The sequence below is a fragment of the Sitophilus oryzae genome, unplaced genomic scaffold (assembly GCF_002938485.1).
Source record: "Sitophilus oryzae breed Bouriz unplaced genomic scaffold, Soryzae_2.0 scaffold_815_pilon_pilon, whole genome shotgun sequence".
Taxonomy (NCBI): Eukaryota; Metazoa; Arthropoda; class Insecta; order Coleoptera; family Curculionidae; genus Sitophilus; species Sitophilus oryzae.
Genome location: NW_022147434.1, coordinates 633853 through 649089, shown reverse-complemented (window position 1 = coordinate 649089; position 15237 = coordinate 633853). Strand labels below are relative to the sequence as shown.

The 15237-nt window shown below is 33.0% G+C and overlaps 1 protein-coding gene across 2 annotated transcripts in view; it reads left to right on the top strand.

Annotated features, from left to right (window-relative positions):
* The window catches only part of LOC115889468, a 46892-nt gene that overhangs the window by 18671 nt on the left and 12984 nt on the right, over nucleotides 1-15237 (top strand). For both annotated transcript variants that reach the window (XM_030909454.1, XM_030909455.1), the window contains 2 exons: nucleotides 7595-7779; nucleotides 13765-13848. In XM_030909454.1, coding sequence (XP_030765314.1) covers nucleotides 7595-7779; nucleotides 13765-13848 — 269 coding nt within the window. The remainder of the gene's footprint in view (nucleotides 1-7594; nucleotides 7780-13764; nucleotides 13849-15237) is intronic.

The following is a 15237-nucleotide window of genomic DNA, read 5'->3' as shown; positions in this document are numbered from 1 at the left end:
AAATAAGTAAAGTAATCCCTTTGCCTAAAAAGTCAATCATTGATAGTTACAACGACTTGCGTCCAATAAGTATACTTCCTGTTTTGTCTAAGTGTTTAGAAAAAATTATGAGCGACCAAATAAAATCTCATCTTGATATCAATGATCTTCTTCCTAAGAGACAATCGGGGTTTCGTAGAGGGTACAGCTGCACAACTGCGTTGTTGGACGTGGTTGATGACATTCTGAGAATGAGTGACGTGGGCAAGACAACGGTTATGGTACTGCTTGATTATTCAAGGCATTCGATACCATTTCCCATGAATTGCTTTTGGCCATTTTGTTATATATGGGATTTTCGGAAGAATCAGTCGGAATGATTGAGATCTATTTATCGGATAGATCTCAGTTTGTTCAGATAGGAACGGTCGTGTCGCCAAGGGGTAGCATTGTGAGAGGGGTGCCGCAGGGAACTATACTGGGTCCGTTATTGTTTAGCATTTACCCTGCGAAAAATTGTATCACGATTGGGGCGTTGTGCGTCATATTTATATGCGGATGATACTCAGCTCAGCTTCTCATTTTTCTCAAGCGATGTTGACAGGGCTAATGAAATAATTAATGAAGAAATTTCCAGTTTGGTTGAGATATCCTATAACCATGATTTAGTTATAAATCCCAGTAAATCTTTCGTCATGATCTTTGGGACCAACCGCGAGGCAGTTGAGAGCTCATTGAAAATTAAAATTAATGGCGTCGAAATTACATCTGTACGCACTGCTAGAAATTTGGGAGTGAAGTTTGATGTCTATAAACATGATTTAGTTATAAATCCCAGTAAATTTTTCGTCATGGTCTTTGGGACCAACCGCGAGGCAGTTGAGAGCTCATTGAAAATTAAAATTAATGGCGTCGAAATTACATCTGTACGCACTGCTAGAAATTTGGGAGTGGAGTTTGATGTCGAGTTGAGATTTAAGAAGTACGTGACAAGGGTTCTTCAGAAGGCTTACTTGAATTTGAAAATGCTTTATCCTCATCGTCATATACTGAATAAGTCACTTAAGAGGAAACTCACCGATGCGTTAGTCCTCAGTCATTTTAACTACTGCGATGTTCTTTACGAGCCTTTGTCTGGATGCTGCTGATGCTGCTAAGATTCAGCGTGTACAGAAGCAATGTCTACGATTTATATACGGAATTCGTAAATTCGATCGCATATCATACAAATTTCATGAGACTCGCTGGTTGAATATGGAAACTAGACGAAAATATCACGCGCTAACTTTATATCATTCTATAATTAATTACGTGTAAGTGTCCACCTTATTTATACAAAAAGGTTCAGTTTCGAACAGATGTTCATAATTTGAATTTGCGACATAAAGGGCTCATCTCCCCACCTTATCATAAAACAGCATTATTCCAAAGATCCTTTACGTACAATATCTATAAACTATATAATGGCATCGATAAATGTTTTAGAGACCTGCCAGTTCATAGTTTTAAATCGCATTTAAAGGGACACCTTCTAGATCAACAATGTTAAATTATACTTGAGCAGCGTTTCTTTCTTTTTAGTGTTTTCCTAAACAATTTTACATATAATTTCTATTTTTAAATTTGTTCTTTTTCCTTTTTTAATTTTTAATTTGTTAAGCAAACCCAAATTTGTTTTTTATATTTTCTTTTTTTTTATTTTCTATTTACATGTTAATGCATTAAACAAGGCTGGAACTTGATCAGTTATGCTGTATTTCCAGTCTTTTTGTAATTTGTATATTTTTCTTTTCTTTATATTTTTGTTTATTGTGTTTTATAATTCTGTTGTTTGTATATCTATTCTATGTACACAAATTACAATAAATTTTCTTATTATTATTATTATTATTATTTTTATTTAATATTTCGAGGGCTGTAATTTCTTCGGGAACTATTTTTTAGAGCATATTATGTTGATAGGAACTTTTTGTTTTATTTTTCTTTGTAAGATACACTATTTTTTGACACCGTGTATAATAGTATTGCCCTGTTCCAGTGCTACCTTTACAGATCCAAAGCCCCAGTCTATACATAACGTTTTACCTGTCAGTGTTAGCTGTCCAGTCAAAACGTATCAAGTAATAGTCTAAGAGCTAGCAACGTTTTCGAGAAAGTATTTTAAGACCTCTGGCTCTTTGATATATCTTTTACTATGCTCTCTGGAACAGCATGCGGCCCGTCTGGCTGCCGATACCCGTTGCGTTTACTACTGCGCATTGGAAGAAGTTAAATATTTGTTTTTCTTTAATTTCCAGAATTATTTAATACTTTACTAACAGAATATAAACGAAAATAAAATAAAAAAGTCTTTGACCTGATCCGGATTCGAACTCTGAATCATCGGTTCGTGGTCGGAAACTCTACGCACTGCGCTATGTTCGATTTATATTCAATACTAGAATTTAAAGGACTAATAAAAATATAGGATCTTCTTTCAATGCGCAGTAGGGAACGCAACGTTTACCGGCAGCCAGACGGGCCGCATGCTGTTCTAAAGTGCATAGTAAAAGATATATAAGACGTCTTAAAATACTTGTTTTTCCGACGTTGCTAGCTCTCGTACTATAAAACATTGCGTGTAGAGGATAAACGTCTAGAAAACTGACGGGATCATTCGTTTTGCGTAATGTTCTGCCAAAATATAATATCACAGCCAACGACTGTCAATGAGTGCGAAAAAGAATGTCTATGTTTGCCATATAATTAAGCCGGGACCCCCATTAGCAACATGCCACGTCACACCACGCCACCGCACGTCATGAAGATTTGTGCGTACATTTTTCCATTTAATTACATGTGTTGATTTTTGATTTTTAAATGACAACTTTTGAATTTTATATGACACCCTCGGTATTTCTTACTTTATTCGATAGAATCTAACACCACACTAACACCACCAAACCAAACCAAACCAAAACACTTTGAATAGACTGACAGGGTGTCTATACAGGGTGTCTCAGATTTTAATCGGGAAAATTTAATAGACATGCAAAAATAAAACAAAAAGTTCATATCAACTTGTAAGATTTAAAGCTTCCTTTTCGAGATAGAGGGTGTTAAAGTTACTTAAAAAAGAAACAAAAATTAAGATATTTGAAAAACTATTTAATCGATTTTGATATAACTTGACTCGTTTATAATACTTACTATGGGACTTAATATGATGTAATTAGATTTAAGTTTAATGGCCAGGGACGGCGGTGGGGCATCACTGTTAAATTATTTTAAAGGAAAAAATAGGCACGCCACTGCTTTTTTAGAAGTTTAATATTCTTTTTGGATTTAGTAATTAAAAATATTATTTTTTTGTCTCCTGACTTTTTTGTCTATCTTGCTTACTTCTTGCGAAAGAAATTAAATTCATTTATTCGCTCCACCCTGGACCATAAATTAAATAATCGGGCCGAGTATCTTTCCCGTGTATTTATGGATTTTTTTATAATGTAAACAATATGAAATATCGTTGACGGCAACAATACCAGAAACCAATGCATTGATCTTAGTGGTTATCAATTCGAACAATTATTGTAATTTTTGTAACTAACCATTATTATTATTTAATTTATTGTCCAGGGTGGAGTGAATAGAGAAATTTAATTGTTTTCGCAAGAAGTAAGCAAGATAGACAAAAAAGTCAGGAGACAAAAACATAATATTTTTAATTACTAAATCCAAAAATAATATTAAACTTCTAAAAAAGCAGTGGCGTGCCTATTTTTTCCTTTAAAATAATTTAACAGTGATGCCCCTGGCCATTAAACTTAAATCTAATTACATCACACACACACAAATTAAGTCCCATAGTAAGTATTATAAACGGGCCAAGTTATATCAGAATCCATTAAATAGTGTTTCAAATATCTTAATACTTTTTTCTCTTTTAAGCAACTTTAACACCCTGTATCTCGAAAAGGAAGCTTTAAATCTTACAAGTTGATATGAACTTTTTGTTTTATTTTTGCAAGTTCTATCGTATATTAAATTTTCCCGATTAAAATCTGAGACTGAGTATGTCAACTTTTGACATTTTCGCCTATGGTTTATTTGACATTGAAACATGCGGTTCATAACGACAATTGGACTCGAAATAGCAAGTGTGTGGTACCAAATTACCTAACCTAACCCTTGTTCCATTTGAAAAAAAAAACAGATATGATTAAACATACGATTTGGGCATCTTTTAACCGGTCAGGACAAGACATGAAAAACATTAGACGGTCAAAACCATTTTTCCAAGGCTCCTTGATAAAAATTAGCGTTTTTATTTTTAACAGAGCGATGGCATTCTAAATTGAAATTTAAAATGCAATTTGTTTTAAAACAAAAATATCAAAAGTTGACTTATGATACGTCATTCTATTCAGAGTGACATTCTCTATCGAATAAAGTAAAAATATACCGAGGGTGCCATTTAAAAATCATAAGTTGTAGTAATTTCCGGCGAAACAGGAAGTAACCAAAAACAATTGAATACGTCAATCAATCGTAATTTATGTCATATACTAATATACCAAATATCGTTTTTTTATCTGAAAAAAATAAAAAAGTTGTAGGGGTGAGCCACTTTTGAGACGCACCCGGTATAAAACACTTAAATCTGGAATAGTTTCAAATAATTATACTCTATTAAATACTAACAATCAAAAAAACAATATTATACTCACAGTGTTGTCAAATATAATAGCAATAACATTTTATCTTACGTTACATACGTTTCGAACTTTTGAATTCTAAATGAGCGTTTATTTCGTGTAGTTTTTCATTATTTCTAACGCTAACTGACTTAATACTGCTCTAGAAAATAACGAAAACGAAATCAATAACTTCCAATATGGCAACGTATATTCCAGTTTCTACTTTAAGGCATGCGTGGAAGTATTTTAGTTTTAAAACTTTTTTTAAAATAACTAAACTTAAAGTAAAAGTATATTATTAAAAAACCGGAAAATAATTTTAATCTATCTACAAGCCAGACCTAGCTAGTAATACCACACATTCAGTTCTGCTTTATCCAGTCGTAAAAGTTAAAAAATGCTTCGATTCGGAGATACAGGGTGTAGAAGTTTAATTTTTATTTCGGGTATTTCTAAATAATTTTTGAACTAACGTCGACATTTTTATGGAAGTTCTTGTCTGGGTGTTTTTTGGGGCAGATAGGTCATTCTATTCATAGTGTCATTTTCTATCGAATAAACTATAGAAATATAGCGAGGGTGCCATTTAAAAATCAAAAGTTGTAATCATTTCCGGTGAAACAGGAAGTGACTAAACACAATTGAATACGTCAATCAATCCTAATTTATTTCATATACTAAAATACCAAATCTCGTTTTTTATTTGAAAAAATCTGGGAAGTAGGGATAATTTTTAAAATAGCCAAAATTTGCTTTTTTTCGATATATCTAGTAGATAAGCCATGCATGAACTTTTTTCAAAAATCTGAAAGGTGCATATTTATACCCCATAAAACTGCATTTCTTTCCCAATTTAAACCACTCTCTATCTTCAGTAGTTTTCGGGATACGCATAGAGAACATCGTAGAAATACAATACAATCTTCTTTATTTATTTTTATCTGCAGAATGTGCTTCCGAAGTTTCCCGAACACAATTCGGACCACCATTTATATCGTGAATTTCTAGTTTTTGACTATACTGTATGTAATTTCAAGATTTATACAGGATGATAGTAATTCACCAAAATTTCAAAAATTTAAATTCATCCACCATTAGAATACCCAGAATAGCGCCACTCAAAGATGTGCATTTTGATGTGTTTTGAAAAGGGATTCTCGTTTATGAGTAGAGCCACAATGATGCGGTTTTCACATACTGTGCTACTTTCTTATGAAACGAAAGATGTTACACGCAGCTTTGTCCTAGCCCTTTTAGTTCTCGGTTATTTATATATAAATATATAATATAATATACCAGGTGCGTCTCAAAAGTGGCTCACCCCTATAATTTTTTTATTTTTTCAGATAAAAAAACGAGATTTCGTATGTTAGTATATGACATAAATTGGGATTGATTGACGCATTCAATTGTTTTTGGTCACTTCCTGTTTCACCGGAAATGACTACAACTTTTGATTTTTAAATGGCACCCCCGGTATATTTTTACTTTATTCGATAGAAAATGACATTCTGAGTAGAATGACGTATCATATGTCAACTTTTGACATTCTCGTTTAATAAAAAATTGTATTTTAAATTTTAATCTAGAGTGCTATGGCTATGTTAAAAACACTAATTCTTAACGAAGGAGCTTTGGAAAAATAGATTTGATCGTCTAATGTTTTTAGTGTCTTGTCCTGGCCGGTTAAAAAATGCCCAAATCGTATTTTTAATCATATCTCAATTTTTGCATATGGACCGAGGGTGGCTCATTAGAATATTTGGAAAAAGCATTTTTTTATGAATAATTTGATACCACACACACTTGGTATTTCTAGTCAAATTTTCGTTTTTTTCGCAAGTGTTATAATTTCAAATAAACTATATGGGAAAATGTCAAAAGTTGACATATGACATGTCTTCTATTCAGAGTATTATTTTCTATCGAGTTAAGTAAAAAAATGCTGAGGGTGCCATTTAAAAATCAAAAGTTGTAGTCATTTACGGTGAAACAGGAAGTGGCCGAAAACAATTAAATACGTCAATCAGTCCTAATTTATGTCATATACTAACAACCCAAATTTCTTTTTTTTAACTGAAAAAATATAAATATAATACTTACTATGGGACTTAATTTGATGTAATTAGATTTAAGTTTAATGGCCAGGGACGGCGGTGGGGCATCACTGTTAAATTATTTTAAAGGAAAAAATAGGCACGCCGCTGCTTTTTTAGAAGTTTAATATTCTTTTTGGATTTAGTAATTAAAAATATTATTTTTTTGTCTCCTGACTTTTTTGTCTATCTTGCTTACTTCTTGCGAAAAAAATTAAATTCATTTATTCGCTCCACCCTGAACAAGAAATTAAATAATCGGGCCGAGTATCTTTCCCGTGTATTTATGGATTTTTTTATAATGTAAACGATATGATATATCGTTGACGGCAACAATACCAGAAACCAATGCGTTGATGTTAGTGATTATCAATTCGAACAATTATTGTAATTTTTGTAACTAACCATTATTATTATTTGATTTATTGTCCAGGGTGGAGTGAATAGAGAAATTTAATTGTTTTCGCAAGAAGTAAGCAAGATAGACAAAAAAGTCAGGAGACAAAAACATAATATTTTTAATTACCTGTAGTCATTTCCGGTGAAACAGGAAGTGGCCGAAAACAATTAAATACGTCAATCAGTCCTAATTTATGTCATATACTAACAACCCAAATCTCTTTTTTTTAACTGAAAAAATATAAAAGTTATATGGCTAAGCCACTTTTGAGACGCACCCTGTATAACTTATCGAAAAGGTGAAATCGTTTCAATAAGTGAGTATTCGATATTATCAACAGTATTCCGCGAATTACCCTCACTTCCTCTATTTATTAATTTTATAGTTTCCAGCAGTTTATAGAAACGTTCAACTAATTATGGTTTATTATTTTCCTAATCTAGACACCCGAGAAACAGAAGCTATTCCTGAAGCAAATCTTTCCAGACTGGTTATTAATTCGAGTTATATCGGAACTTAGTATGGACGGCTTGAAATTCGGCGAAGATATGGAACTCTTTGAAAATGTCGAACAAGAAAAAAAAAAGGCAGAACTTGATAGTTCCACCAGGAAACGTGACACTTCAAAGTAAATAATAACATCGTCATTTTTTAACGTTTTTAGGAAAAACTCAGGCCGACCGACCACGGTGCCACACTTTTAAGACAAAAGCTACAAACTAGTTTACTCTACAATCACTTTCCATCTTCCATATGGATGCAACTTATTCTGAACCAGTTTCAATAAGTTGGCGTAGCAGTTCAATTTAATAATTTTTACAGTGTCAAAAATTCCGACTGTTCAAAATCAGATGATGGAGACAACATTGATTATTATCAATGCGGCAGATAATGCAAGACACAGTGGGAGTACTGGATCCGTCCATACATGCTTTCTCTGTTAAGTGTTTCCTTCATTACCCACAGAATATTATATTTATAGTATTCTCTGTTTTTCAATCTCTCCAACAACTTTTATGTTCCGTTCTTGATCACCCATTTTGATACACAGGGTGGTCCGAACTGTAGTCTGGAAACTTCGGCATCATATTCTGCAGATAAAAATAAGTAAAAAAGTTCGTATAAATGTATGTCCTAAAATGCTTAGTTTCGGAGATACAGGGTGTAGAAGTTTTTATTTCGATTTTTTCCAAATAATTTCTGAAGTAACGCCAATATTTGGATGAAAATAGGTGTCTGGAAGTTTTTTGACATGAGAAATTTGATTTTGATGTCAATATGACTCCTTGTGAGTAAAAGAATGTACATTTACGACGTTTTTTATGTAGAAAAGGTCTCTTGGTAAAAATTGTTCCGAGTAACGGTTCTCGAGATATTTGGAACCGAAATTACCAATACATGTCATCATTGACATAAAGTAAACATGTTGACTCAATAGTTATTAAACTGAAATCATAAATTTGAAATGTTTTTGTGTCAAAAGTTCAATAGAAACTGTTTCATCACCGTTTTTTTGCAGAAAAACTTATGATTAAATTAAAAAATTAAAATTTCTCAGATTTATTTTTTCAGTCAAGTAACTATCTACTCAACGTGTTTATTTTATTTCTATTCTAAATATCTTGAGAATGGTTGCTCGTAGCGATTTTTATCAAAAGACATTTTTTACGTAAAATGTTACCGAGATGTATATTTTTCACTCAGTAGTTTTATACAGGTACGGACGGAAAGTTATTACTCTTCAAAACAGTTAAAACACATGTAGGTGGCGCCCCCTACAAAAGGGAATCATATTGACATCAAAATTAAATTTCTCATGTCAAAAAACTCCCAGACACCAATTTTTATCCAAATATTGACGTTACTTCAGAAATTATTAGAAAAAAGTCGAAATAAAAATGCAACTTTTACACTCTGTATCTCCGAAACTAAGCATTTTAGAGCGAGATTTATGACATCACACTAGTTAGATACTACGGATTAATAAATATGTTGTAGAATACATGGAAAACATAATTATTCCTCGTATTTTTGGTTTGTATTTTAAAAATGATTTAGCTTACATGAAATATACATAATATACAGTTAATAAATACAATATATATACCAATTTATAGTAATAAATACTTTGGCAAATAAACTACGAACCTAACAAATGCAAATTGGGGTTTGAAAATCGATCTAATTTATCAAAAAACTTTAATATCTACTAATAGTGATGTATTGTTATTAATGTTCAAAAAATTATATTTGCAAATAATACACTACCATAGAAAAAAATGCGTCAGCGATGACTATGAAATAAAGATCGCTGTCATTTTATACGTAAAATTATTCTAAAATTTTTGATTTTCTTGGGATTTAGGTTCGGGAAAAACGCTGATAAGATAATTAATATAGATAAGTTTTCACTTGGTTTTTCATTATTTTTATTTGGTTAAAAATACGTTTCGGCTAACATTATAGCATTTATCAGTGTTGTGTCATATGAAAAAAATAGTGTCAAATATAATCCAAAAAATTACATATAAAATATTCACACCACATAATGTTTACTACAATTAATAAACTAATATAAACTTGTTGAAAGATTACCACATATATTTTAAAATGATTATTCTTAACACTAAAACTATCTACATTGACTATGGAGTACGATTTCAGCCATATTGTAAAACATTTGCTGCATTTATATAGTTCATAGTTTATTTGCCAAAGTTATTTATTTTATTACCTTTGCATTATGTATATTTCATGTAAACTATATCATTTTTAAAATACAAACCAAAAATACGAGGAATAATTATGTTTTCCATGTATTCTACAACATAATATTTATTAATCCGTAGTATCTAACTAGCGTGACGTCATAAATCTCGCAGTGAGGCTGTTCTATTAGAGACGGCATTGCATCAGAATGGCCGCAAGTTGCTAACCTAATAAAATTAACACTAGAAAAGCCCGCGAGAACTGTTAAATTCAAAGTTATTCGTTTTACAGACTATACCGAAGTTTCCGGAATACAATTCGGACCACCCTGTATACAGTGTGAGTCCTAAATAAGTGCAAATATTTTCAAGGCTGGTAGATCTCGATAAAAGAAACATATTTGCTCTTTGCCGTTTTTCAAATAAGTCCAAAATAACCGAGGTATTTAAGTTTGAAAATTAAAAAAAATGTTTCTTTTTGAAAAAATTTTGAGAGCCGCCGGATTTTTTCTGTAATTTCTTCTTCTAATTTTAATCTACTATCGAGATTTTAAGATTTAAGATTTATTTTTTAACTGAAAATTTAAAAATTTCACTTAAATGTTATTTATTACCCATCGCCAGCCAAAGGGTATTGCAAAGGCGCTGTTATCCCACACAATAAATATAAAAATCTTACCTCTGATATTTAAATAGCATATTAAGTTATTTTTTATTATATTCTTAACATGCAAGTCCTGCCTTATCTCGCCACAATACAGAAAACCAATGTCTTCCCATTTTCTTAAGCACTCACGAAACGTACGCACTTACTAACAAAATCTATCTTTGGAAAATCACTTTCTTTAAGATATTGCACCTTGTATAGTGAATACACGTGCCAACTTGAACAATTTTGTTTAAGCCAATTTTAAGTAATTTAAGAAAAATTCCATCTATTTTCAAATTAATACTGAACAGATAACAATACAAAACCAAACGAATACTAACATACCTTAAGCTATCAACCTATGATTTTGTAAATGTCAAATTGTTTTTTTCTAAACGTTAGGTTTTTGCCTCTATGCAACAAGTTTTAAATTACAAAAATAAATTTCGGACATACTAACTGTAGGTACTATAACGTAGTAGTTTGGTAGTAGCGTAAACATCACAACAAACTGACAAAATCATAGATTGAGAAGTTAAGGTATGTTGACATTGGAACAGATTAGGTATCCTATAAGTATACAGATAAAAATCTTGTCCCTAATTCGTGGTACGAAAATTGTTTTTATGACAATGAGCAAACGAATAAATTTTCTTGTGCGCAAAAATAAATTCCCCTTATATATTTATCGTATGGCTGCACATGACATAAAATGCATAAAAGTGTATAAAAACTATTCCAATTCACAAACAAACATTTAAATTGTATATATAGTCTATGGGGTCAAACTGTGACGTGTGCAGTTCTCTTGCAGTTCTTATAGGTGGTCTTCTGGATCGTAATCTGTTTCTCCATGCTTTATCCGTATCCTGGTGTATGGGAAGTTGAGGGTTGCCTTGTATACGTTTATATTCTCGGAGAAGCGCTGCCTTGCGCCGGAAATCTGGAGGAGGTATATGGCTCAATATTGGTAGCCAATCGGTAGGAGTCGATTTTAGCGTTCCGCTGATTATCCTCATGGTCTCATTTAGTTGTGTGTCTACCTTTTGGGTATGTGCACTGTTGAGCCAGATCGGTGCGCCGTATTCTGCAGTTGAGTAAGCTAGCCCAAGTGCTGAAGTTCTTAGTGTATCAGCGGTAGAGCCCATGAGAGGTACCGCATAGTTTATGAAGGATGTTGTTCCGGGTTCGTAGCTTCGCAGCCGTGTTCTCCAGGTGCCTCTTATAGGTCAGTGTCCTATCTAGGGTGACACCAAGATATTTCGGGTGTGTATTGTGGCGCAGTAATGTATCCTCGAAGTAAACCTGGAGCTGTCTATTCGCTGCTCTGTTAGAGAGATGGAAGCACGCCGTCTCCGTTTTATTGGGGCTCGGTCTCAGTCTCCATTTACGGAAATATGTTCCCAGGCTCGCCAAGTCTGAGGAGAGGGTTGCCTCCGTCTCCCCAAAGGAGCGATGTTGCGTGGTTAGTACCCAGTCATCCGCGTAGCCGAACTTCCGAGATCTGGTTTCGGGCATATCGGAGATGTAAAGGTTGAAGAACAGCGGGGCCAGGACAGATCCTTGCGGGAGACCGTCATTAAGCGTCCTTGAAGAGCTAATTTTGCTGCCCAAAATAACCCGAAAAACCCTGCCAGTAAGCATGTTATCAATGAGTTGCAGGGTTTGTTTGCATGGAATTGTTTGGTAAAGCTTATAGAGTAGTCCATGTCTCCACACAGTGTCGTACGCTGCAGAGAGGTCCACGAATACTGCCGATGTTTTCAGATTATCCTGGAAGCCTGCTTCAATATGGGTTGTGAGTGACATGATCTGATCTGTGCAGCTTCTCTCTGGTCTAAAACCGGCTTGTTCAATGGGGACCCTTTCCATTATTTTGCTCCCGATTCTATTATGGAGGAGTCTCTCAAGAAGGTTATAGACTGCGCTTAGCAGTGCTATTGGGCGATAACTTTTCGGGTCATCATTTGGCTTACCTGGTTTGAGGATGGCGATAACTCTGGACTTTTTCATTACGCTCGGAATGGTTCCCTTTTCCATGAGGTTCGTAAAGAAATGGGCTAAAATAAAACTAAAAATTAAAAAAAATAAAATTAACTAAAATACAAAAGTGTGTGCTTCCCTTTAAACAGCGTAATAACTGGGCTGGTCAGGCGCTGTGCACAATTTTAGAGGCTATAAGTGGGCGTGCTTGTGCGCAAACTAGTAACCTAACTAGTACGCGACTCCAAAAATTGGAACCACGAAAAACAATGCTTTTAACGATAAGTTTATAATCTGTATGATCTGTGACATTGGTCTGTCAATGCAAAACCTTAATAATTTAATAGTTTTAATCATCTACTGATGATGCTAACATAATAGTCCAGTCAATCTGGAGGTTGAGGTGGAAAAAATTAGTAACCATCCGATCTCAACGGGAATATACAATGATCTCCTATTTAACCCCTCAAAAGTCCCATTCGGTCCCAGTGGGGGAAGTTTGAAAAAAACCGCCGCAATCTTGGATTTTTTTTCGGATCTCCGTTTGCATAACATTTTTCGAAAAAAACTAAAGATATGATTTTTGTAGAAAATTAAATTTAGAATATTTTACCTTCAATAATTTTTTTTCTAAAATAAATAGTAACAGAGATAGAGCAATTTTTTACTATACGTTTTATAAATTTTCCATTTTTTTTTTAAACCAATCAGCTATAATTTTTACGTTAACAGTATAGTGTTAATATAAATAAACCACACAAGTATAAATTTAAGCATCAAAACAATTAAAAATAACGTTTAAATATTATTTATTAAATAACATCATTGTTAAAAAATTATTATTAAATTAAATTTATTAAATAAAATCTGCTATAATGTCATCCTGAGTCTCATTTTCGTCCTTAACTAAAATACAAAAGTGTGTGCAACTGATTCCGTAGCACTGACCACACTTTGAAGAACCTTTAAAACCCCGTTTTCTACAAGAGCAATTTTTAGAGCACTGACTCTCTTTGCAATTGCAAAAAATTAATTTTGGTACGCCAGGAGGCGCCATATCTTCTGTTGATTGAATAGATATCAGATTGCCTTTTTGGTCTTTCTTCCATCTATATGGTAAAGGATATAACTTGTTACCAATTCCATTCTTGAATCTAAAAAATACAACCACAAGCCATACTTAACGCTCATGTAACAGTCCGATACTAACAATAAATATAAGCAGATCTGTGGTTTTTAAATAATTGTAATATATTTATTTTTATTTTTATAGATCCACGGCTGATTCGAACGATATTAAAAGTATGATATTGGAAGAAGCACTCTTTAAACTTCGTGGGACATTAGAAAATATTTTGTAAGACAATTAGTACAATATATTTGTGAGCTAATTATTTTAGAATACTCTCTTTTACCTTACTTACGATGAAAAATTTATCTGTCAAATATTTCAATTTATGTATATTGTACAGGGTGTCCCATTTTCGTATGTTTTACAGGGTTTCTCGTATATGAGTAGAGATAGAAAGATGTGGTTTTCACATCACTATGCTACTTTTTTATAAAACTAAAGAACCTACACACAGATTCGTCATAGTCCTCTTATAGTTCCTGAAATACGAGCGAATTTGGAAATATTTGGTTGCATTTTTCGACCCCCTTTATATTTCGGTTGTCCTATAACTTATCGAAAAGTTAAAAACTCAGTCTCGTAGAGTTTTTCGCGTAGAATCCAGTGGCGTAACTAGTTTTTCATTTCGAAATACGACTCAAAATGTTTGATATCCTGTACTACGTAACTATGACACCCTGTACAGTCTGTTGTATCGTCGACCTAAGCATAGGAAATCCTATATAAATTTTAAAAGTGATGAAAAGTGTAACGTAAATGTAAAGAAACTTTTTAAATAACTCCTTAAAATGAGGCAAATTGTCCATTTTCATTTGTTTCTACAAATTCTTTATGGTGTTATAAAAATTAAAAAAAAATGCTAAATTAATTGAAAAAATAATCCGATCCTGATCGGAATAACAAACATGCTACCTTCAAATTCAATTTTTTAATGTCAAATTGACGTTTTTGTTGCCAAAAATAATTTATAAATATGAATTAAACAACTAAAGAAAGAAAAATAGTATACACCTATGTGTTCAATAATGACCTCTGTATACAACTAGTGTTATTATGGAGGAAATAATCTAAATGATATAAAGGGATTTATTTTGTCTACATTTTCCAAAGAGGCCAGAATCCGAAAGGATATTTTTGATAGATCTCTGTAGAAGAAAATCATAATAAATTTGTCATATTATAGTGACATAACTTGTTTTTTTTATGTTCGACTGACTAGAACCGGATTAAATTCAAATTTTCGCCTAATTTAGTATTTCTGTATCTGTCATAATTCAAAAACGAATTCGCGTATACACTGATGATTTCGTCCATTTAGAGGCATCGGTTCGAAATGTCGATAACGTCACATCCTGTAGCCCATCTCCAATTATGCCGAAATCGACCGAAATTTTTCTTCAATATAAAATCCTTAGTCCCACATTAATGAAGATGTAAACGAAACGTCGCCGTCGTATCCAACTATGCAGGATGGGACCGTGTGCACCGTCGCTCACAGGCTATGTGTGACCCACTCATCAATCAACTTTTGACATTTCTTACGCCAAAACTAACTGACACAGTGACACGTGTCGTACACGGTCAAGTTGGCCTCAAAACCAAACCAAATCGAAA